General features: G+C 57.2%; 1 protein-coding gene across 4 annotated transcripts; it reads right to left on the reverse strand.

Annotated features, from left to right (window-relative positions):
• Positions 1 to 511: 511 nt before the first annotated feature.
• Positions 512 to 23,377, reverse strand: NR4A1 (nuclear receptor subfamily 4 group A member 1). 4 transcript variants are annotated; one of them, XM_032143446.2, is made up of 8 exons: positions 23,100 to 23,377; positions 17,856 to 17,975; positions 4,793 to 5,670; positions 3,850 to 3,979; positions 3,367 to 3,518; positions 2,754 to 2,956; positions 2,484 to 2,662; positions 512 to 1,327 (listed from the first exon to the last, which is right to left on the reverse strand). In XM_032143446.2, exons 1-8 carry the CDS (start codon positions 23,191 to 23,193, stop codon positions 1,071 to 1,073), a joined length of 2,013 nt encoding a protein of 670 aa, XP_031999337.1. In that variant the 5' UTR covers positions 23,194 to 23,377; the 3' UTR covers positions 512 to 1,070. The 4 variants fall into 4 exon arrangements, with proteins under 4 accessions (XP_031999337.1, XP_058289570.1, XP_058289571.1 ...); XM_058433587.1 differs by lacking the exon at positions 23,100 to 23,377 and adding an exon at positions 15,833 to 15,942 and having other exon boundaries at positions 17,856 to 17,911; XM_058433588.1 differs by lacking the exons at positions 17,856 to 17,975; positions 23,100 to 23,377 and adding an exon at positions 10,155 to 10,451.
• Between the last annotated feature and the right edge of the window lie 1,201 nt (positions 23,378 to 24,578).

Genomic DNA, 24,578 nt, shown 5'->3' on the forward strand with positions numbered 1-24,578 from the left:
AGAACAGGGATGTTAAAACACTGAATATAACAGCTACTACCAATTTGGGCTTACTTAAACCCAGCCCATGCTAAGCATTACACACACACTCCTCTGATCCTAAAAGCTCTGTGAGGCTGGTTCTATTCCTGTTTTATGGGTGTGGAAATCAAGAATCAAAGAATAATATGTCCAGATTAGGAACCATGACAACCCTGAGATCTGCAGCTAAGTCTATTGCTAGGGCCCTGCAGTAACCCCTGGGCTAGTCGGCCACTGCAGACCCCAGCAATGAGCCAGGCACATCTAGTGGAGGCTTCCCCATGTTAGAAATTAGTCCAAGTGCTTTGAATAACAACCTCATGGAGCAGGTGTCATTATTATCCACTTTTTACAAATGAGTACACCGAGGCCTGACAGCTCAGGCTGGTAACATCCGAGTTTCATCTTGAGCGGCCCATCTCTTACGTAATGATGGGGTGTGTCTGGTGGGGGAGTGGGGAGGGGGCATCAGAGACAGACTGAATCCCAGTTCCAGCTACATGTCTATTTTTTATTCAATATATTAAATATATTAATCAGAAAAGTCACAAACTATAAATCCAGGAGAATACACAAATATAAATGTCAGAATCTGTCATTTGTCTTCTTCCTAGAGTGACAGTTTATGTACATGTGGAAGGAGGGTAGGAAGAGAGAGCCAGCAGGAGGCTGGAAAGGCTGCCCAGGCAGGTGGGGCCCATCCCTTCCTCCCAACCCTGCTCCCATCTCAAGCTCTTTCTTCCTGTATTTACAGCAGCACTGGGCTTATTTACAGCACGGCGCTATGTGTTAAAAATGGTTTATCTTACAAAAAAACATAAAGGCCGGGGCCAGGCTGGGGGGATAAGACAAATTGTGGGGTCACCCCCATGAAGGCATCCCCCTCCCCAAGGGCTTGAGCTCCCTGCCAACCTCCTGGAGCAGGTGAGAAGGTGGAGTCATTCTGCAGCTCAAGCCCAGGCTTGGGGGTGCTCTGGGGGTCCGTGGACTAAAGGCACGTGGGGTGGCATATGAGAGTGCACATGTGCACACGTGTTCCCAGGCGGGGGTCAGAAGGGCAGCGTGTCCATGAAGATCTTGTCAATGATGGGTGGAGGGGGCACCAAGTCCTCCAGCTTGAGGTAGAAGATGCGCTGCAGGCCCTGGGTGCACAGGGTCCGCAGCTCGGGCAGTTTGCCCAACAGACGTGACAGGCAGTTGGCCGGCTGGGGCTCGCCCGCCACAGCTGCCACGTGCTCTTTCAGGCAGCTGGCGATGCGGTTCTGCAGCTCCTCCACCCGCCGCGGCTCCTGCAGCCCATGCCGGTCTGCGGGAAGGGTACAGGATTAGCCAAACATCTGAGAACCAGGCCCCCAAAGCCCCAGTCTCCCCAGGCCCCTAAAACTGCTGCCCCTGACCATCCCTCATGCTCTGCTGGCACTTCACAAAAGCGCATTCACATGTTGGCCATTAGTAAGCATCGTCACAAGTCTGAGAAGCAGTAACCCTCATTATCTCATACTCCAAGTGAGAACCCGAGGCCCAGGAGGCTAATGACTTGCCCAGGGTCACAAACAGGAAATGAAATCCTAACCTAGGTTTTCCGGCTAGATCATTGGGTTTTTAAAATCTAGACTGTTCTGAGAAACCCAGCCTCAGAACTCAGCACTCCCTCAGCCCAGAGTACCTCTGATTGTGTTCTATATAGTTGGGTCCCCTGTGCAATTTAAGTGAAAAAAGGAACGAGGGTGGATTCTTTCCTTTAAAAAACAGAGAAATCTGAAAACCTCTGCATTCAACACCAGATTCCATCCTACAGAACTACATTTACATAAAGTCCAAAGCAGGCACAACTAATCTGATCTGCATTGTCAGAAGTCACAGTGAAGGGCTGGGCATGGTGGCTCACGCCTGTAATCCCAGCACTTTAGGAGGCTGAGGCAGGAGGATCACTTGAGCCCAGGAATTCGAGACCAGCCTGGGCAACACAGTGAGATCCCATCTTATGTTTTTTAAATATTTAAATAAAAAGTAGTGGTTACCCTTGGGGAGGGCAAATGACTGGAAGGGGGCACAATAATGGGTTCTGGGGGGCAGTTATGTGCTCCTTCTTGACCAAGGTGCTGGTTGGGTAAGTATGGTTTATGAAAATTGACCATTTGTATACTTTTCTATATGCAGCATAACTGACAGGAAGGTTTTAAAAACAAGCCAACACCCTAGGCCACATACATGACACCTGCAGTCTGGATCCTGACAGTCTGGGACCAAAGGCTCTCTTGGGCTTTAGAGCTGGATGCAGCTAAGCCCATCTACAATTCCTGTGGTCCCTACTTTACTGTTGGTATGAGCCTGGGGCAGTGCAGGGGCCCAGAAAGTGCTAGGTCCCGGCCCACCAAACTCCCTGGGACAGTGCCCTCCTGAGAACCAGTCAACCCCCTGACACCCATTCCCTTGGACCTGGTGTGGTGCTGGTCACTCACCGGTGATGAGGACAAGGGCAGAGAGGCAGGCGAAGGCAGGGACATCGACAACCAAGCTGTGCAGGGACCTTGAGAAGGCCAGGATGCTGTCAATCCAGTCGCCGAAGCCACGGGCACACTGCAGCCGGTGTAGCACCAGGCCTGAGCAGAAGATGAGCTTGCCCTCGCCTGGCTTAGACCTGGCAGGCAGATGGGCACGAAGAGCGATCAGGGTGGTTCACAGGCAGGTGTATCAGGGAAAGGGCTGGGCAGACAGTCAGTAGCTCTCACCTGTACGCCAGGCGGAGGATGAAGAGCTCCAGGAAGGCCGACTCCAGCAACAGGTCCTGGTCAGCTGGTGACAGCTCAGCAAAGCCAGGGATCTTCTCCGCCCACTTGCGGATGACCTCCAGAGAACCGGAGAGTAGGTCGTAGAACTGCTGTACATCCCCAGCATCTTCCTTCCCAAAGCGGGGCAGCACTAGCTCCTGGAACTAGGAAGACGGTCCAGTGGGGTCAGCACCCTAGGCAGGGTCCTGCACCCACCACCACGTACGGCTGTGTCAGACACTTGGATGCCAGATCCCGGGAGTGGGAGTGGATCTGAGATCCTGCCCAGGCTCTCGCTTGCCAAGTCTCACATATTAACCCAGGGCTGCAGCTGCCAGAAGGACACATTTTTCTAATTGGCCACCTGCCTGAGGGGGTGCATTTTCCCATCTGGTTAGCCGAGAGGGGGCTCCTCTCTTTGATCTGTCAAACTGGAGGGAGTAGCTTTTCTTTCTTTCTTTTTTAAACTTCCTTTCTCATTCAGTCCTTCCAGAGGGGGTAGCTCTCCTAACACGCACAAAGGCACTGCATGTGCTCATAGACCTCCCCAAGGCAGACGCGGGTGGGACCTCACCTTGGAGTAGTCCAGTTTGGCAGTGCTGGGCCCTGAGTCCAGGTGTGCACGGACCAGGGAAGTGAGGAGATTGGCAGGGGAGGCATCTGGGGGCTGCTTGGGTTTTGAAGGTAGCCGGCCCCGCCGCCCCTTCAGGCTGTCTGTTCGGACAACTGCAAAGGAATGGGTAGGGTTGAGGAAGGAAGGGATCTGAGGAAGGGCCTCTCAGCCCAAGCCGTGCACACCACTGCTGAGACGCACCCCACCGAGTCCCTAGGACCCAGAGTCCCTCAGATCCAAGGTACCCTACAGGAACCTCCCCCTGCCACCACCCTCACAATCCAGGCAGGTGTAGGCTGCCTCCCTCCAAGGCCTGGGGTTCAGTGGGGTGGAAATAAGACGTGCCCTCCTCTGGGTCCTCTAGGGCAGAAGCCTGGGGGCCCTGCTGGTCCCACTCCACTCAAGCCTACCCTTGCCCCGCTGGGCCGCACCCTAGCCACACACCTTCCTTCACCATGCCCACCGCCAGGCACTTCTGGAAGCGGCAGAACTGGCAGCGGTTTCGCCGCCTCTTGTCCACAGGGCAGTCCTTGTTAGCTAGGCAGATGTACTTGGCGTTTTTCTGCACTGTGCGCTGGGTGGGGGGACAACACGGAACAGGCTGTCAGAGTGTGGGGTGGGGAGGGGGGACCTAGGGGAGGGGACCGTCCAGATCCTGCTGCCATTGCAGACAAAAGCGCTCTCTGTTCACAGCTATTTTTCTAACATTTGGGTGGCAAGGGAGGGAGAGATAGGGGGTTGGGGGGGAGAGAAAAGTCTTGAAGACATTGGGGGAGGTTTCCCGCTCTGAGGAAGACCCCAGGACACAATATTGGGGGCCAGGGTCTCCCTGGCAGTCCAGACACCTGTATCTTTTCATGGGCCCTTGTCCGCCTGCCCTCTCCCTAGGGCAGACAGGAGAGGGCCAAGGGGCTTGGGGGTGGGGACGGGAAGCTAAGCAGGCACCATTGCTGGGACAAACACACAGCCTGTTCCCAAGTCCACCCCCAGCCCTCAGGAACCAAACCCTCCGCAGGGATCCTTTCATCTCAGGCCAGGAACATGAGAGCCTGGGGGCACCCCTTCCCACTAGAACGTTGAGTTGGGGGAGGGCAGGCAGAGGAAAACCAGAGGCTCGCCAGGCACCCTTGCAGCCCCTATCTGCCCCTATCTCACCCCTCCCTCCAGTTCTGTGCAATCCCACAGGCCCCTGAGTGTCCTGGCGAATCAAAGCTTCCAGCCCTGGCATCTACGGGTCTCCAGGAAGGCGGCCCACCTGGCAGGGCTGATCCACCCTGCAGGACAGGACTTAGCTAGGAGAACCCAGGGGGAGACCACAGGTCCCAATGGGATGAGGCCAGACTCTCCCCATTTCCAACACAAAGCCCCACCTGGGGCCGGGCGGTACCTTGAAGAAGCCCTTGCAGCCCTCGCAGGTACGGACGCCATAATGCTGACACGACGCGTTGTCCCCACACACAGCACAGCGGCCTTCACTTCCACCTGGGGCCCCGCTCCGGGCCTTGGTTGAGCTCACGGGTGCATCCAGTATCCCCGAGCCCTCAAGGTGTGGAGAAGTGGGTGCCAAACCTGGGAAGGCCGTAGGCATGGAATAGCTCTCTCCCTCCCCCAGCTGGTGGGTGGCCTGTGAGGGGAACAACTTCAGGGGGCTCTGGGCCAGGCTGGGGCTGGGACCGGTGGGAGGACTGAAGGAAAAGAAGGCTGGAGGCTGTGGGGGCCCAGAGGCTTTGGGCAGCTGCTCTGTCCATGCCCGCAGGCCTTCGTAAGTCTGGCTGGGTGAGAAGTGGCCGAATGAGCCATCCCAGGGAGAGAGCTGGGGCGGCTGGAAGCTGGGCGTGGAGGGCGACGGGACTGAGCAAGGGCTGCCATAGTAGTCAGAGCCACTGGAGGACAAGGCCTCATCCACTGGACCGCTCAGGGGGCCGGGGTAGCAGCCGTACACCTGGAAGTCCTCGAACTTGAAGGAGGCAGAGGCGGGGGAGGTGGCTGAGGATGAGGATGTGGAGGAGGCCGAGGAGGAGGCTGAGGAGCATGGCTGGACTGTTCCCGGCAGCTGGTAGAGGAAGGTGTCAAACTCTCCTGTGTAGCCGTCCATGAAGGTGCTGAAGCTGGGTAGGGCAGTGGGGGCAGCGGGGGCCGCCTCGGGGCTGGCCAGGTCCATGGTGGGCTTGATGAACTCCGGGGTCAGGGGGTCGCTTGCCAGGTGGTCACGGGGTCCTGGACTCGGTGCTGGTGTCCCATATTGGGCTTGGATACAGGGCATCTCTGGAGAGAGAGGAGACCCCAGGGAGGGAAAGGAGAGTCAGTGGGAGAAGCCTATAGCCTGGTCTCAAAGTATTTGGGCCCCAGAGCAGCAAGGTGGCAGGAATCTCAGCCTAAAGATGGGACAGAGGCACCGGGACCAGAGCACCCAGGAATCCTGACCCCTGGCCTGAGTACCATCTCGACCTAGGTGCCGCAAAGCCCCTGGGCAGCGGCCCAGCGTGAGTGGGCTCCATCAGAAGGCCAGCCACACCCTAGTCAGCCTGGGAACCCTAGGGGAGGCATCCAGCCAGCATTTCTCTGCTGGAACAGGGGGAAGCTGTGTTCCTCCAGCCCCCTGCCCCTCCCCCCTGGGGAAGGCGTGGTGGGGGCTGGGAAAAGGGTGAGTGGGAGAGGCAGCCCAGCAAAGCCTCAGCCCAGCTCCCAGGAGCAGCTCCCTGGTTGTTTCGCCAACCAGGCACTTCCTGGGAATACTCCCAGGCACACCCCAGCCTCTGCAAAGCCCCTTTTCTCCTCCCTTCGCAGTACCTAGGAAGAAGGACATCGTGGAAATGGAAGAGGAGCTGGGAGTGAAAGCCTGCCAGCTGCCTAAGAAGGCAGCCTAATGCAGAGGCCCCAGCCTGTCCCCAGTTTCCACCCTAACCCTGCACACTGAGCAAAGGCAGCAGATCCCAAACCCACCCCAATCCTGCCATCTGGGGCTGGGAAGCCACTCTGCACTGCTCAAGATGCTCCCAGAAGCAAAGAGGAAGGGAACCTAGGCCTCCTCATCGGTAACCTGGCTCCAGACCTTTAAAGGCCATTTGCTGGGGACAGAGGAAGCGGGAGGAAGGAGACCACAGCCCCCTGGACTCCCAGGAGAATGGACAACAGTACCTAAAAAGAATGTTCTGCTGCCCCCAGTTATTTTAATAAGAGAACTCTGAGACTCTGAGAGTCCAGCAGAAGACTTAAGGAGAAGCCTGCTGGTGGGTGGGTGGAAGACATTCTGCCCCTGCCTGGGTCCCTTCACTAAAGCGGGGTCTGTGCCCTGAAGAATCCAGGGGCTCAGGCAAAGGAGGTTACACAGCCCCAGTCCTGAGGAGCCTGAAGAGAGCCTGAACAGAGACAGCATCATTCAGGCAGATCCTTACGTTCACAGAATGGTCAAAAAATAATGCAGAGGAGGCTCCAGGACAGTCTCCCTCCCAGCCTACACGCCTGGGGTCTGCATAAGTCTGGCCTCACCAGTCAATGAGAGAAGCTGGAGAAGAAATCAAGCAGGAACAGAGTACCATAATCAAGGGGTGCAGTGATGGGGGCAAAGGCTGTCACCACCTCCTGGCCAAGAGCCCAGGAAGTCCTCTCTGATCCTAGCCTTCCTTCTAACTCCACGGGCCCTGAACAGGGCACCTCCACCCCTAGCCTGACATTCACATAACCAACCAAGACAACAGAGACCCTCGTAGCTTGGGCCCCACACATCCAGTGGCACCAGTCCACAGGCATTGCAGCACCCTGCGAGAGGTGAGGGTGGCCACATCTGCCTGCACTAGGACAGCCTGGCCAGGGGAGGAAAGACAGCAGTTGGGCAGAACTGGGCGTTCGTTCCTGCCTTATTCAAATCCTGTTTCTCCACCTGGACGTCCCACATCCGGATCAACCCCCATCAATCCCTCCCCCTTCATGCAGGTTCTTAACAACACAAGATATGGACCTACATCTAGCCTCACGGGAGGGGGGAGCAGTCCCACAGGAGGAGGAAGAGGTGGGGTTGAAGGAGGGAGTGGGGAGAATCCGGCTTCAGGCAGGTCTTGGCAACAATGTGGCTTGCACCTGTTCTGCTGAACAAGCCTCAGGCTGCACCCTACCTGTAAGATCCAACAGAGACTAGGGGAGGGGGCATAGGGATGATCAGCATCTGGAGCTGGAATGGTTGGGAGGTATCCTCTAGGCAGCACCGCCCCAAGACTCCAACACTGGCAACTTCTATCCAGGATCCCCAAGGACAAGGGTTTCCACCTCTGTCTGTCTCTCTCTCTCTCTCACTCACACCCCCCCACACACACACACGTGATCCAAGCCCCAGCGAAATCAATTCTCCCTGTGCTTACAGAGACCCTGCCCCGAATCCAAGAAGCCTCCTTTATTCAGTACACAGCAAGCAGCCCTCCACAGCTCAGCCACCAAGCCAGTCACTTCCATCAGTGATCCGGAGGCTTCCTAACGCACCTCAGACAGAAAGTTCAGGGTGGGGAACCCCTGCCAACTCAGCCGCAGCCTCTAAAGTGTTAAGAAAACAACCGGGGCACTGGGAGGGGGCTGACAGGCTGGGAGGAAGGAGGGTCTTTTGGAAATCCAATCCCAGTTGGAGTCGTATGGATCCCAGCAGCGCCAAAGCTCTGTGTACCTGTTCCCCCACGGTGCTGTGACCCCCATCCCCACCCACCCAAGTTCAGAGCACCGTGCGCCCAGCTGGGCACCCTAGGAGACTGAACTAAGGCCAGCTGCCTGCTGGACAAGTCCCTACTCCCGGCGCCAACCCCAACCCCCTACAGCTTCCACCTTGCAGGTAGTCAACCTCCCCTACCTCCTACCCCGCACCCAGTAGTTTCCAGTCTGACTTGGGTTCTCATCCCGTTGCGCTACAGCTGCACCATACACCCGCCCTCTTGCATGCTGGCCCTACAACATCCTCTCTGCCCGCGCGTACACCCATCTCCTTCATGCACCTCCCCTAAAAACAGATGCACGTTCCCCGAAGGGAACCTACCCGGCCGGCTCCCGCTGCCCCTGCCCGGACCGGCGCCCCGAGTCTCAGCCTGGTCCCTGGTCCCGCGTGCGCTCCCGAAGTTCTTCTGTGCACTCCCCTAAGTTTCGCAGCCTCAGCCACTGGGACTCCCCGGGCGAGCTCGACCCTCCTCTTAAGCGCTCCGTGACGCACGGGGAGGGGCGGGGGCGCCACTGACGCAGGCCGCCCGTCGAGCTTTGGCCATACAAGGGCGCGGGGGGCGGTGCGGTTCCGGCGGGAGGCGGCCAGGGGGAGGCGCAGCCCGGGGAGCCCGAGGGGGCGGGGCGAGGAGGGGGGGCCTGGAATGTCTGCGCGCGTGACGCACGCGGGGTTCCATTGACGCAGGGAGCGCGGATTGTTTGATCTATAAATAGGCTCCTCGCGCCCGCCGCGCCCGCTAAAAATAGCAGCTCCCAGGCCCACTAGGCTCCCCGCACCGGACCCGGGTCCCAGCTGGGGGCCCCCAGGTCCAAAATAACCAGCGGGAGGGCCAGAGCCCAAGAAGGGGCGCTGTGGAGACGCGGCCCCGGGGCTTCCCCGAATGAGGATCTCCTCACCCTCCAGTTGCTCCCGGGAGTCAACCGCGCCCGGTCCCTCCGGCTCCCTCGGAGCCCAGCCCCGCCTTTGCACCTTCCCAAGCCCTTCCTGGAGCCCTAGGGTGTCGCTGCTGCCGCTGCTGGGCGGTCAGGACAGGCCGCGGGCTGGGGCGGGTAACTCGGACACACCCTGGGGAGCCTGCGCCCTCACCTCAGCCCTAGGCCCAACTAGTGCACAGGACGCGGCTTCCCCAGCAGGGTCCCAGGCTGAGAAGCTGCCCGAGACGTCAGTTAGAGCCCTCGCTTAGTCCCTCCAGGCAGTCTCCCTACACAGCACCTTCCCGAAGGCAGGCGTTGGACAAGCCCAAGCTCGGCCAACAGCTCTGGCTCCGCTCCACAGGCTGAACTTGGTTTCGCACCGTCCCCTCCCCAGCCCCTTACAGGGGGAGTGCACCCTAGTTGGGAAATTACCGAATTTCAGAACCGGGTGGAGCCTGAGAAATCTTTTCAAACTTGTGCCAACTCTTCCCCATTTTATAAATAAACAGGCTCAGAGAAATAATGGCACTTGGCTGAAGGTCACACAGCCAGGTGGTGGCACACTGGGTTGGAACCCAGGGCCACAGACTGCTTCTCTAGGGATCTCTCCACGCCTCTGATCAATCCCCCTCCCCCGTCCACATCAGGGAGCACCGGCCCTCCCACCCCACCTCCCGCACCCGTGGGGAGGCAGCTCTGACCAGTTGTCACCTGCCTGGTGGAGTGTGGAACAGCCCGCCAGGGCCCTGCTGGGCACAGACCAGGCTTCAGCCATCTGGAGTCTTCCCTGGTTTGGCCGTCACCCCTCCACCCTGATCTCTCCTGAGCCTGGTGAGCCCTCACGGAAACGTAAGAGCAGAGGGTAGGGCAAAAAAACAAAAACAAGGAAAAGAGAGCCCTGCCACCCCACTGCGGCCCCCATCCATTCCCCTTCTCCCATGTAAGTCAATATCCATGAGTTTCTGCTTCCACTGAGCCTGCACCCACCCACTCAGTTCTCAACTCATCTGGTCACTCCATAGGACTTCCTCTGCCCCGGAGGCTCTGCCTGCTCCTGATTTCTGCCCTCAACCCCCATCACAGGTTTCCCACACCCTTGTCTCCAGCCCCTGCTTCTGCCCACTCAAAGGTCCCACAAGCACCTCAAATTTCATCTGTTCCAGACAGAACTTGTCATTTCTGCACCCTCTGTCTGCCACCTAATCTCTGCTCCTGATGCCCCATTTGCAACTTTTCATTGTTTCCTGAAATTCTTTTTTGGAACATCTCTTGGGTCCTTTCCTCTCCCCGTTTTTGTTTTGTTTTGTTGTTTTTGAGACAACGTCTTATTCTGTTGCCCAGCCTGGAATGCAGTGGCACCATTAGGGCTGACCGCAGCCTCGACCTCCCAGGCTCAAGCCTCTTGCCTTGGCTTCCCAAAGTGCTGGGATTATAGGCATGAGCCACTGCACTCAGCCTCTCCCGCTTTCCTACTGCCAGCCACAGCCCATGCCTCAGTGGTCCCACAGACCAACTGCCTGCTCCCAGTGACCACTCCTCCTTGCCCACACCCATGAAGACCATCCATTAGCCTGCCTGTCTCCTCTTTCTAAAGCCTCACTGTCCACCACAGAGGGAGCAGTCTTCATACACAGTTGACCCTTGAACAACACGTTTGAACTGTGTAGGTCCACTTATATGGGGATTTGGGGATTTTTTCAATCCAACATGGATCCAAAAACCCACATATACAGAGGGCCAACTTTTAGTATCTACAGGTTCCACAGGGCCAACAGTGAGACTTGAGTATTCACAGTACAAGTTGGGGTCCTGGAGCCAACCCCCTTCATATACCAAGGGGTGACTGTAATGCTGATGGCATTCAGTCATCTGGTCAGAACCTGCCAGAACCCTCCATGCCAGCATACAGTCTCAACGTGAATGCGTCTGCAGAGAGCTCTGGGTTGCTCCAAACCATCTTCCTTCAAGGCCACTGGTTGAACGTGAAGTGTGGGCAGGATGATGCCAATTGGACCCATCCAGGATCCCTGCCTCATTTCAGCCAAAGTTTTGCTTTTCTTCCTGTTAGACTTTTCCGTAAGATTTTGCTTAGATTTTGTGGAATCCTTTTGTGGAAAATGACCCCACAGCTTAAAAAAAAAAAAAAGAAAGAAAGGTTTAAAACCACGTATAGAATTCAAGTCCTCCCATTTTGCAGATTAGGAGTCAAGGGTTCCAAGAGGAGCTGCACCTTGCTCAGGAGCACACAGCAAGTCTTGCTTGGTGGAACTGATCCCAGCTGTGTCACAGGCTGGCTTCCTCACCCTAGCACCCACTTTGCCCCAGGATGTCTCCCTCCACCCCAGCAGGGCCTTCCCTAGAAAAGAGAGGGTTTCATTCTAGCCAGGATGGTTTGATCTCTGACCTTGTGATCCCCCCTTGGCCTCCCAAAGTGGGTTACAGGATGACCCATCAATTTTAATAGGTAGCAAAAGATGATCAGCCAAGCCAGTGTTCTTCCTGCCAACCAGCAAGAACAAGTGCGTTATCTGTGGCTTGACCAGTCTGTGCTCTATCTCAGCCTTGCTAGCTCTTTTGTTGTTGTTGTTGTTGCCCAGGCTAGAGTGAAGTGGCGTGATCTCGGCTCACTGCAAGCTCCGCTTCCCAGGTTCACGCCATTCTCCTGCCTCAGCCTCCCGAGTAGCTGGGACAACAGGTGCCTGCCACCACGTCCAGCTAATTTTTTGTATTTTTAATAGAGACAGGGTTTCACCATGTTAACCAGGATAGTCTCAATCTCCTGACCTCGTGATCCGCCCACCTCGGCCTCCCAAAGTGCTGGGATAACAGGCGTGAGCCACTGCCCCCGGCCTAGCCTTGCTAGCTCTTTGAGAGTTGAACCAGCCTCAAGCTCAGGCACCCTCCTCTCCTCCTCACAACTTGGCATTTGTAAAAAGTGGCACAGACCATCCTGTGGGGCAGGCCTACCCATAAGCCCAAGGAAAACTGAGTGTGCTGAGGAGCTGTCCAGGTCCCTGGTCTGAATCTCAGCATCTAGCCTCCAGATCTGGGCCTGCAGCCCAAGCCCCACCTCCCCAAGCTGCTGCAGGTTATGGAGGCTGCAGTCCTGCTGCCCCAAAGCCTGGAGGAGGATAAGGAACTACAGCTGCCACCTGGTCATGCTTGCAGGGGTGGGAGATGGTGGGGGTGCTCAACACACCACATTCTGAAAATAAGTAAATAAGGAGAAAAAGGCAAAGTCCCTCTGTGGAAACACAGGTGGGGCCACCAATGCAGGTTCCCGTGTGGAGTACCTAGCCTAAGATAGAGGTGAGAGAGGTGAAAGGGGCTTGGGGATCCCAGGCCTTGTGGGCCCTCCAGGGAGGATGGCCTGGGCCTCTGAGAGAGTGGGGTCCAGCTAGTGGAACTTTGGAGAAAGGCACAATTGACATGGATTTTGGGAGGCCTAAAACAAATGCTGGTCCCAGACTGGCCAGAGACTCCCAGCAGACACCCCTCCAAGTCTAACCTTCAAGAACAAGGTCAGAGTGAACAGCTAATTGTCGGGGAGATGGGGTAGGAGGGAACAGGTAATAATGAGAGAGGTATCCAAAACTAGACACAGGGACCTGGAGCTAAGGCAAGGCCATGACAACATGGAAGGGCGGGGAGAGACGTCACGCTGGAGACGTCACGCTGGAGACAAGAGACAGCCCCACCCAGTCAGGCCCCCACACCACGGCCCAGCCTATCCATCTGCCCTCATCACCCCAGTTCCCCACCAACCCCATATAAGGACCTTGAGCTAAACCTTCCCACCACCCACTTTGCACATACTGTTTCACCCACTATGCATACTGTTTCCCTTCCTCCTAGTAGCCTCCTGAGTAGCTGGGACTACAGGCGCCCGCCACCATGCCCGGCTAATTTTTTGTATTTTTACTAGAGACGGGGTTTCACTGTGTTAGCCAGGATGGTCTCGATCTCCTGACCTCGTGATCCGCCTGCCTCGGACTCCCAAAGTGCTGGGATTACAGGTGTGAGCCATCGCACCCGGCCCGAATTTTATTTTAAAATAGCCACGCCTGAATGAGAGGAACATACATATTTCTTCATATGGATCCACATGCAGATGGAACTTATTGAGAACAAATTCTTTCAAGTGTGTTCTTCTGAAAGTACAGTGGCTGTTTCTCATTATATATTTGTTCTATCAACAGAGCACAAGTACGGTTAGCAGGGAATGCAATATCTCATAGTAGAAAGGGGTCCTCCTGCTGACAACACAGTTTATTTTCTGAGCAGTTCACCAGGCCCTTACCCCTCCTAGTCAAATCTTATGGGGCCCAGGGATTTATCGTGTACTCAGACCCATCCCTCACCCACCAGTATGTGAACACCATGAGGACAAGGGCACTGTCTCCTAGTCCATGGTGGGAAGATCCTTTGTACATACTCAGTAGTAAGTAGCCCAGGGCAGGCCCCAAATGAGCAGCCAATGTCCACCACCATTCCCCAGCCCAGAGGGTAGGGGTGGAGATGGGTAAACGGGATGAAGGAAGTGGAATTACACAGCCCTTTTCCCACGCTGCCCCTCCACCTTGGGCTGGGCCCCACCCCTACTGAGTAGAGGTCAGGAACTTGCCCTACTTTCACTGAGACCGTCCCCACCCATGGGCCTCCACACCCTTCCCCTGGGGTGGGCAGAAGGAGTGAGCTTCGCCTTCTCCCGCTCAGAAGTGGCCCTGGGAGCTTCCCCTCCTTGGCCCCAGGGCCTATTGCCAGCCCTGACCTGGCCACTTCCTCTTCCTGCTCTGGCAGTGGGCAGGGGGATTTGTACTGTGGGCAGGGAAACACTGCCTACTGCCCTGGGGGCTTCCCATGGGCAGCTCTGGGAACCAGGGGTGAAAGGTCAGGCCCAGGCCCCTGGCTCTGCTCTCCTGGCCCTTGCCCAAGCCCTACCATGAGCACATGTATCACTAACTCCCCAAAACCAGCCTCCCAGGGACGCAGGCAGGTCAGCCAGTGGCCGCACTCCTCCCCTCAGCTCTCAGCAGGGGCAAAAGATGGAAGAGCTATCAGAGGCATCTTTGTCCAGGAGCTAGCAAGCCTGATGTGTGACCTAAGGCTAGTCTCTTGTCCTCTCCAAGACTGCCTCCTCATCTGCCTAATGCAGACATCACCAGTCCCAGTGCTGGTAGAATTCAGTTCACAATGGAAAGGAGAGGGTTCAACATCCAAATGTAGCACTGCCTGGGGCCTGGGCTCCCCCCCATCATGGGAAACCTGTAATGGCAAGTGAGGGTGGAAGTGGGGAGGCAGCAGTACCTCCAGGGCACAGGGAAGTGCTACAGGGGGATGGGTTCCAGGACCCCGACATATATCAAAATCCATGCATACTCAAGTCCCGCCCTCGGCCCTGTGGAACTTATGTCTGCAATGGGACAACCATAGCGGCCTGCAGCAGAATCCTGGGGCTGGCAGGGAGGGCGGCAGGGGCAGGAGATAGCAGGGTCCTCAGCTGGATGGGGGAGCCAGCAGCCCTCCTGCTCCAGGAACTACAGACAAACAGTAACCTCATCTCTACTTCTCCCACTCCTGGGCTGAGTGAGAGGAAAAGAGTGTGTGCCCAGAGATGTGGCTCTACCCAGCACTGGGAGAATTCCAGACTCTGTATGCAGCGAGTGGTCAATTAATACTCTGGAGAGAGCTAGTTAATTAAGGAGGTCAGGCTATGGCCACAGAGGCTACCTTCAGTCCAGTGATTTCTCTACCCCTCCCTCTCAGGCCAGAAGAAATTAACATACAGCACAAGAGAATAAGATCAGACTTCAGGAAGAACAGCCAGACGGGGCTGGAAAACACAGACAAGATCACGGAGTTCCTTTGGGAAAGGCTGCCCCATGCCTTGAAGCTCCCTCGGTTTCCCTCTCAGTCTCTTCAGCTCCTGGCCAGCTCTCTTCTCTCGCCTTGGAGGGTCTCCCACCACCTTGCAGAACATCAACACCCACCGAATTCCCTTGCCTCTGCCCAAGGTCTCCACCCAGCCTAAGTGGGCAAAATTTCAAATTCCAAAATAAAAACTCTCTGATAACGAGTCCCAGCCGGAAAGACTGATGCACTGTGCTATTGTTAAAGTATTTTTAGTCACAGGCTCTGGATTCGTTTAGAGACTCACGTTCAGAAAGGGGAAAATTTTTTTTGAGAACTGGGAAGGAGAGCACAGGAGCCTCCCACGTAAGGAGCTGCTGCCTGTTCCATGCCGGGCCAGCGTCCCTGGCCCGGGTCCCGGAGCATGTTTGTGGCGGGCTGGTTGGCAGACTTGCCAGACCTCTCTCCAGCTCTGCTTCTCAGGCACCCAAAGCAGCTGGGAGGCCCAGCAAGGGCCCGGCAAGCGGGGCAGGCCAGGGGCTGAGGGCTCAGCAGGACGCCAAGCCCCTGGCCCAGCCACTCAGTCCCAACTACTGGGGGCTCAGGGGCCCCACTCAGAAGCCAATCCTGAGATACCCCAATGGACACCAAACTCGCCGCAGTGACCAGTGCCTCATCCAGGCGGGGTGGAGAGGAGAGGAGGACGGAGACCCTGTGGGGAAGCTCTGAGGAAGGAGATAGACCGCATTACCTGTCTCTGTCCACCTCTCCCAGTTCTCAGTCACAGCGTTCACAAGTCCAACTACCGTCATCCAGCTGTGGTCAAGCTGCACACTCATGCCTCCAGTTGTCGGCCACCCTTGCTTCCTCCCAGCAGCCCAAGGCCAAAGGGTTTGGCATGACAGTCACAATGGGAAAAAATCCAAACAGCCCAGCTCCCATTCCTCAATGTCCCTGTCCCAGCACTCACCAGCTTCCTCCTCACAATCTGCTTTGACCCTGGAAAAAGGTCCCAGACAACCGCACGAAGGGAGAATCCCAAGATTGGTTGGGGGCTCTTCCTGGCAGCCTCAGGGAGCCCTGTGGGGAGAGACGTGCTGCCCAGCCAGCCTATCCTCACAGCCGAGGCTGGGCAGCAGCTGAGCGAGCTCTGGATGTGGTGCTGCCTCCAAGCCAGCGTGTCCTCCTCTGTTTATATAGCAGAAACCAGAGCCGGCCTCTGGGGATGGGGGGAGCCACTTTGGGCCCTCTTGGCTGGACCTGACTTTGGCCCAGGTCAGCAAGAGCCCAAAATAGTCAGCTGACGGGAGCCCCAGCATGAGCGTGACCCTGGGCCCGTGCCCAGGCCTGGCAGACAGGTGCCCACGTCACAAGACCAGCAGCTCTAGCACTCATGGGGCCCCGGTTGGCAGCCCCTCAGGGTGGCCTTGGCAGTATATCTGGCATGGGAGTTCCACCCAATCACCACCATCACCCAGACAACAAGGGAAACAAGGAATTCTGCCCACCAGGGCTGCTGTGTACCCAGAGGGAGGGCTGGGTGCTCAGGAAGCTGGGTCTGGACTGGGGGCAGATGTAGGGGCCAAGTTGAGGGAGGGACACCTGGCCACTGCTGTCATCTTCACTCACGTGCTTCCCAAGTCCAGATCTCCAGCTGACCAGAGAACACCTGCCTCTCCCCCTTACAGTAATTCCTCTCCCTGCCTTCAGCCCGAGGTTGGTGGTACAGCACCTGCTGCCATCGGGAGGCCAGGTGCACACCCAGCCCCGCCCCCAGAACAGGAGGCCCTGCTTTCCAGGGCTTCCCCCTTCCCTCCAGCCTGGGACCAGACACCCCATCCTCCCCACCCCAGCCACCTCTCTGGGGCTCTCTGCACCCTGAACGCTGACCCCCCAGAAGGCAACAGTGTTTGGGAAGCTGAGGGAGATGCTGAGCCAGTGCGTGCTTCATCCAGGATTTCTCAAGGCCTGGGAGGGCTGCTGCTCAGAGATGGCCCTCTTCCAGGGAAAGAGGAAGGGAATCTCATGACCCCTGTCTGGGGTGTAAGGCGGAGCACCAGCTCCTTTAGGCACAGAACCAGGACTACAGTGCCCTTGGCCCCGTCTCATGTCCCCAGGAAAGGCCTGCTGGAAATCCCATTCCCGTCCTCCACCTCTCAGCCCCAGATCAGTGTGGGCCTTCTCTGGAAGCACCCTCAGTCAAGGAAGGTATGTCTTCCACAGTCAGACCAGGTGCCTGTGCTTGCCAGCCACCCAGGAGGCATAGTTCTGGGCTTGGCTCTACACATCCTCACTGCAGGACCCCTGGAAAAGTCATTTCTCCCCTCTGTATCTAAGTCTCCTCTTCTGTAAGTGAAGGAGATGTGCTAGATCACCAGTAGTGGAAGGGCTGTCTCTGCCTTCCCATTCACAGAGGCCACCCCCCACACCACAGACTCCATAGGCCCTCAGGCCTGCCGCAGTGAGGAGGGGCAGGCACCACGCTTTCCACGGGGAAGGGAGGTCCCGGCCTTCCCTTCATGCACTCACCTGAACAAGTGTCTACACCCGGGAGACAGGCCAGCTCCCCGCTGCCACGTCTGCCCCATGATGCTCCCAGCCCATCCCCCAGATACTCTATTCTACCCTATCTGCTTCCTGGAATCAGGCACCAGCCCAGCCCCCAGATACTCTGTTCTACCCTATCTGCTTCCTGGAATCAGGCACATGCTGCCTTGGGAGCAGCTGTCATCTCCTACTCCCACCAGCCCATGTCACCTGGGCCCAGAGCCCTCCTGCCAAGAAAATAAGGCTTCCCCAGTCCCCACACTCACATTACCCCCACCTCTGAAGACATCAGATCCCGCACACTGAACAGCACCTCAGCTGCCACCTCCCCAGGGCTTCCCCTCCATCCCCCTAACCACATCCACTTTGGGCAGCTCCACCCCCACCTCTGCCCCCCAACCCCACCTGCTGGAGGGGTGTACAAAGGACAATAGCAGAGCACTTACCACTCTGGATGGACCAACAGGCCTTGGCCAACCACATTATCCCGTCCGCCTTCAGGGCCCAGCAGAAGGAGCCAGGCTGCCTTGGAGGGGCAGGGCCTGGCCTCTGTCCATGGTGGAGGCCTACAGAGGGAGAGTGGATGTGAGTGAAGAGAAACCAGCCAGCAAGCACATTCCCTGGAGAGAGCATGACCAGGACACGCAGGAATGGGAGCAGTGGCAGGACCTAGGCCACAAGAGGGGGACAAGCCAGCACCCAAGGACCTCCCTGGGTTAGGCATCGGAGCCTGGGGGCCAAGGCCCCAGGCAATCTGCTTCCAGGGGTGTAGGGTGTGGCCAGGAGCTGCTGACAGCATCTGGGGCATTTCAGAGCCATATAGACACATCAGCATCTAGCCCCTCCACCTCATACCCTTCCCAGCTCTCGGCCTTTGACCTGCACAAAAGGGCATGTTGCAGGCACAGGAAGGGAGCTACTGTGAGGACAGAGCAGAATACCCCTCTCTCCTTAAGGGGCTCCAGTTTGGCCCCTAAAGCCTCGGAGGCCCCCAAAAGGCAGGGGCTCCACTCAGAGCAGAGTGGATGTGGATCCCAGACTGTCTGGGTTCGAATCCTAGCTCCACTGCTTATCACCTCGGGCAAATTACATAATCTCTTTGTACCTCACGCTCCTCATCTGTAAAAATGATGACATCTGTAAAATTAACAATCACAGGGTTATCAGCAGGCTTTAAAAAAAAGCTAATGTGTAAAAGACTTAGGACAGCCGGGCGCGGTGGCTCACACTTGTAATCCCAACACTTTGGGAGGCCGAGGGGGGCGGATCACAAGGTCAGGAGATCGAGACCGCGGTGAAACCCCGTCTCTACTAAAAATACAAAAAAATTAGCCGGGCGTGGTGGCGGGCGCCTGTAGTCCCAGCTACTCGGAGAGGCTGAGGCAAGAGAATGGCGTGAACCCGGGAGGCGGAGCTTGCAGTGAGCCGAGATTGCGCCACTGCACTCCAGCCTGGGCGACAGAGCGAGACTCGGTCTCTTAAAACAAACAAAAAAGACTTAGGACAGTGCTAGATACACATATCTACTACATATCATTATTAGGAGAAGTTCAATGAGGACACACACATAAAAGCTAGCCCCAGACCCTGGTTCCTAGTCCAAGGAGCCCTGGGTACCTGGCCTCTCCTTCCAGGGTGGAAGCCAACTGTGTGCCTCACCCCACACCCCAGCCTCTTCAGCTCTCCCCCAACCCCATTCAGCCAGGGTATCTTGACCCACATCTCCCCTTCTCTTCTTCCATCCCCTCCAGTGCTCTCTCCTCTCGACTACGTGCCAGAGTGAGGGCAGGACCAGGCCTTCACTGGCTATTGGACTGCCCTTCAGACTGAGATGAGGTCTGGGAAAAGAGAAGGAGATGATGGGAGCTAGGAGGGGCAAAGAGGAGGAGGACCCCACAGGGTGGGCAGTGGGCTTCCTCACCCTCCTGACCTCTGCCCAAGGTCTAAGGCCAAGGGGAGATCCTCGGGCCCACAGTACCCAGGCTCTCCCCTCACGACATTGCCAGCACCCCTCCCTCCCGATCCTGTGGGTATGATGGGAAGCAGGAAAAGGCCACAGGAGACGACGGAAGGGAGGGCAGACTGGAACGTCTGGAGCACCTTTAACCCCAAACAGAAAGCAAGACAAGGCTTCCAACCTGCCCTGGCCCATGGACTACACCTGCTTTCCAGGATGACAGTGGAAACTGGTCTGTAGTTTCCCCCAGCCTTGTCTTTTCTCCCTACCACCCCACTGCTGAGGAGGAAGGGCAGGGAGGGCCAAATACCACCTACCATAGTTAGGCCCAACCTGAGTGCCCAGGTCTTCCCCATCTGGTTCTCAGAATGGGGGCCAGAGTCTGGCACCAGGTGGTGCCCACAAATGATTCATAGCATCTTCAAACAGGTATCTGTTTCCCCGCCTGTTCCACATCAAAATGCCCCCCTCAATAGTCACACCACAAGCATTCACTGAGGACCCCCTGGGAGCCAGGCAGTGTGCCTCGAACAGGAGAGCCAAGAATGAGCACACCAAGATCCCAAGAGCCCCAGGAGCTGATAAGGGATGAACCAAGGTCAAGTACAGTCTGCACTGTGCAGAGAGCAAACCAAAGGCTGAGTGGGCTTGGAGGAGGAGAAAGTGACCCCCAAAATGGGGGGACCATCAGGCCAGACTTCAGTCCCCAGCTCCTGCTCCCCACCAACCTCATTTCCCAGCCACTCACTTGTGGTCCCGTCATGTGGGCCTTCTCTCCCCACTCGGGGCCTCTGCATCTGCCATTCCCTCTGCCCAAAACTGGCTCTTCCTCATCAACCAGGTTTCCATTCCCATGTCACTTCCCTGAACAGCTTGCACCCCCACCCCACCACACTAGCCTGATTTTATTCATCATAGGTCTAATGTTCACATCTGTTCACTGGTTTATCACCTGTCTACCCAACCAGAATCTAAGGACGCTGTCCATCTCAATCACTGCAGTCTGCAGTCTCTAAACCCTGCTCAGCACTGGCAGGTGCTCAGTAAGTGTCTGTGGAGGGGTGGGGGATGCACATGCCTGAATTGGAGCTGTGCTGGGAGGAAGGTCAGCTAGGTGGGGAGAGCATTCCAGCTCAGGAGCTGTCCCTTCCATTTGGGGGCAGATCCAAGAGCCAGAGCAGAAGTTCTTCTTTATGTTGAATCACATCCCTGACTCTAAAAGTCCCCAGCCCTGGATCCCAGCTCTGTCCCCTGCACTGGTCTACAGGAAGCCTCATTCTAGTCCTTCCTAGCAAGTATTTTAGTCTTTTCTTAACTAAACTGCCCCTTGCAACAGGACACCGCTGACAGGCCCTCTGCCTGAAAGGTCCTGGTGGCCTCCTGAGTATAAGCTCTGCATTGGCCAATATCCCTACCCAGAAGTGGGCATATTACTATTATTAGCAATAACAACAGCAGCTAATATTTGTTAAACAACATGTGCCAGATACATTAAGCACTTTACATGCATTTTCTCATTTCAGCCTCACAATGCTATGAGGAAGGGATTATTATTATGCACATTTTACCAATGAAGAAACTAAGGCCCAGAAAGAAATGTTAAGCAACTTGCCCAAGGTCACACAGCTAGGAATTGGCAAAACTGGGATTAGAACCCAGGGAGCCTAACCAAGGAGTCCAGAATCAGGCATTCTTGCTCCCCCTGCCACCCACTTGGACCTGCGTAGTGGATGGAGGCTTTACACTGCACAGAGCAGTCCCACAGCCTCCGTCCAGAGAGCAGGGCAGAAGCTAAGGGCCTGGGTCCCTGGGCCTTTGAGCCAGGCACAGGGCCTGAACTCCTCAGCTGACTTTCTGAAGTCCAGCACAGGCCTCGTCAGTCACATTCACATCGTTAATCTCGGCCCATCCTTCTGCCCAGTTACCTTCAATTAGAATCTTGACTTTATACTGTGCACTTGTCATTCCTCACAGCTCTGGATGACTACAAGGAGTCGGCTGACTTCCTTTTTAAGTCTCCATCCAAGTCACTGATCTTTTTTTTTTTTTTTTTTTTTTTTTTTTTTTTTGCTCTGTCGCCCAGGCTGGAGTGCAGTGGCGCAATCTCGGCTCACTGCAAGCTCTGCCTCCCGGGTTCACGCCATTCTCCCGCCTCAGCCTCTCCGAGTAGCTGGGACTACAGGCGCCCGCCACCACGCCCGGCTAATTTTTTTTTTTTTTTTTTTGTACTTTTAGTAGAGACGGGGTTTCACCGTGGTCTCGATCTCCTGACCTCGTGATCCGCCCGTCTCAGCCTCCCAAAGTGCTGGGATTACAAGCGTGAGCCACCGCGCCCGGCCCAAGTCACTGATCTTAAACGTTCACTTGCAGTAGGTCTAGGAGCAAGCCTTGTAGCCCCACCACTAGGGCCCCAAGCCAGGCCGACGACAGCCCCCAAATCCATCAGCACCCAGTGGGCATAACTGTTGTGAACCTACCGACCTCTGCCCAGCCTGCGTTTTCCCAATGTGCCCCTAATACTAGCCCCACACCCAAATTAACAATTCACTGTAAATAAACCACCTCTGCAGCATTTCTCCCATCCACCACGTCATCTATCAAAAACGAAGCCATAAAAAGGGAAGGAGCCGGGCCGGGCGCGGTGGCTCATGCTTGTAATCCCAGCACTTTGGGAGGCCGAGGCGGGCGGATCACAAGGTCAGGAGATCGAGACCACGGTGAAACAAAAAAAAAAAGGGTGGTGGCAGCCTGGTGTCCCGGCTGAGGCAGGGGAGAAGGCTGAACCGGAGGCGGACTTCAGGGAAGGAGCCTGCCAGGCTCGGTGGCTCACGCCCTGTAATCCCAGCGCTTTAGGAGGCCGAGGCGGGAGGATCACAAGGTCAGGAGTTCGAGACCAGCCTGGCCAATATGGTGAAACCCTGTCTCTACTAAAAATACAAAAATTAGCTGGGCGTGGTGGTGGGCGCCTGTAGTCCCAGCTACTCTGGAGGCTGAGGCAGTAGATTCGCTTGAACCCGGGAGACGGAGGTTGCAGTGAGCCGAGATCATGCCACTGCACTCCAGCCTGGGCAACAGAGCGAGACTCCATCTCAAAAAAAAAAAAGGGTGGGGGGTGGGGGAGAATGAGCCAAGTCAAGGAACTGCACCCTGCCCTCCACACAGCCCACCATGGTAAGGAGCTCTGGAAATACAGACCCTCCCCCCGCCCCTACCCCAACCAATATAAGGAGGGAAGACGCTGCGGCAAAAAAACAAAACAAAACAAAAAAAAACACGCCTGGTAGACACAAGCCCCGAGTCCTAATCCGCAGCTCCGCCCGACTCCAAGAGACCCCCAGCCTTGCTTTCTTGACTCGGTCCCGCGAAGGGGTTGCATCACGCAGCATCGGTCCCTCCCGGCTGGGTCTCCTGGCAGACGAGCTCCCGCGCTCCTGGAACCGGTTCCCGCAGCCGGCGGAGAAATGGAAGGAATTTCTCTGGCCTGGCCACCTCCAGCGCCCCTCGTGGGCCAAACCCCACCCTTGGCGGGCTGGGAAGAGAAAGCCTTGGCCGTCGCCCTTGGGGGCTGACTCGGAGCCAGCGGTTCCGCTGGGAATCCAGTCCCTCCCCCCGACTCCCCAGTTTCCAAGCGGGACTCCGGCGTGGCCCCGAGCCCGCCCCACGGCATCCACCGAAGACCCAAGATTGCCCAGCCTCTCGGGGCCCACCTCCCGCGACCCCGGCGGCCCCTCACCTGGCCCCGCGGGCTCCGCTCGCCTCTCCACCCCCGCTTTCCGGGGTCGCGCACCAGCCGGCCCTGAGCTGCTCTGCGCCGCAGAGGCGCCCATGCCTGGAGGCCGGGGGTCGCGGGCGCCGCGAGGGGACCCCCGCGAGTTCCGCCGCCGCCGCCGCCTCGCGCTCCTGCAGCCGCGCCGCAGCCACTCGGCGCCCCCCGCCCCCGGGAAGCCCCCCGCCCGCAGTTCCGGCCGCACGGCGCCCCCCGCCCCCGCGCCCGCGGCCGCCCTCGCTCTGTCCCAGCCCCGGCGCGCCTCCCCCGGCGGGCGGGGCGGGGACCGTGACGCGCGCCCATTGACGTCTCCGGAATCCCGGCGGCGGCGGCCGACGCAGCCTCATCAATGGGGCTAAAAATAGCGGCGCCCGGAATAGCCGCGAGCGCCCCGCCCCGCGGCTCCCCCCACGCCGCACACCCGGTTACATAACCCGCGGCCAGAGCCGGGGAGCTGGTTCTCAGGTGAGGGTGCCGAGGCCTCGCTCACACCTCCCGAGGCTGAGCACCTGGGGCTAGGTTATAAGTAAACTTACCCGGGGCTTCCCCAGGAAGAGGTGGAAAGAGCGAGGCCCAGAGAGACTCGGTGGCGGCCCAAAGTCACACAGCGATTCGGCTGCTGGCGAGGAGAGGGCCTGGCCTTTGAGTCTGCGGGCGCCCTGCCTGCATCGCTTGGCATTCATGCCACCCCAAGGGCAAGGAACCCAGGTAGCAGGGCACCCAGCTTCCACACGAGAAGGCAGCTTACAGAGAAATAGGACTTCCTCCGGAAGAGGGCACTTCCCGAGGCGGGGGTACAGGCCCTGGCAAAGCCCAAGTGATGGATTCACTGATCTGGCTGCTCCCATACCACTGTGTGACCTAGGGCAGTCACTTGACCTCCTGAGCCTCAGCTTCCTCATCTCTAAAACAAAGACATGATCAGATTATCCACCCTGTCTGGCTGTCAGGATGATAACAGCTGTGGAGGTGCCTTGTATACAGTAGATACTGAGTTAGTTCTCCTTGCTCTCCCCAATCCAAAGGAGTGCTTAATGCACTCAGAGGCCCACCACGGTGGCCAGGAAGCCCTGGGAAGCCCACCCTCCTCTGACCAGAGTCTCCAGGCCCAGGCTTCCATGGTAAGAATCTTCCTGGGGGTGCAGGCACTCGGAAGGTTTCTCTCTCCCAGGTGACTGGAGCCCTCTTTGGAAATGGGAGAACCATCCTGTCCTGAGCAAAGCCTTCTCCCCCAGCAGCTGCCCACTCAGGAGAGGCTGGTCAGGAAGGCCCGGCCAAAGTTGGAGCAATGGGGTTGGGGCTGGCTGGGTGGGGTTGGGGGTTACCATCTCTGCTCCTATACCCCCATACAGGCAAGGTCATTGGGGAACACCCATTAGGGAGGATCCAGTCATGTGCTCTGCTGTGCCAGCCAGTAGCCCATGATCCTTGTTGGAGCCACCTTAA

This window comes from Hylobates moloch, unplaced genomic scaffold (genome assembly GCF_009828535.3).
Source record: "Hylobates moloch isolate HMO894 unplaced genomic scaffold, HMol_V3 SCAFFOLD_22, whole genome shotgun sequence".
Lineage (NCBI taxonomy): Eukaryota > Metazoa > Chordata > Mammalia > Primates > Hylobatidae > Hylobates > Hylobates moloch.

What these genes read in the sequence shown, in the direction of transcription:
- NR4A1 (XM_032143446.2), bottom strand. Translation starts at nt 23,193, where the DNA reads ATGGGCGCCTCTGCGGCGCAGAGCAGCTCAGGGCCGGCTGGTGCGCGA. An exon ending in CCAAACTGGACTACTCCAAG is followed by an intron (nt 2,957 to 3,366) that starts GTGAGGTCCCAC and finishes CCGTCTTCCTAG; the next exon opens with TTCCAGGAGCTAGTGCTGCC. An exon ending in ATCCTCCGCCTGGCGTACAG is followed by an intron (nt 2,663 to 2,753) that starts GTGAGAGCTACT and finishes TCTGCCTGCCAG; the next exon opens with GTCTAAGCCAGGCGAGGGCA.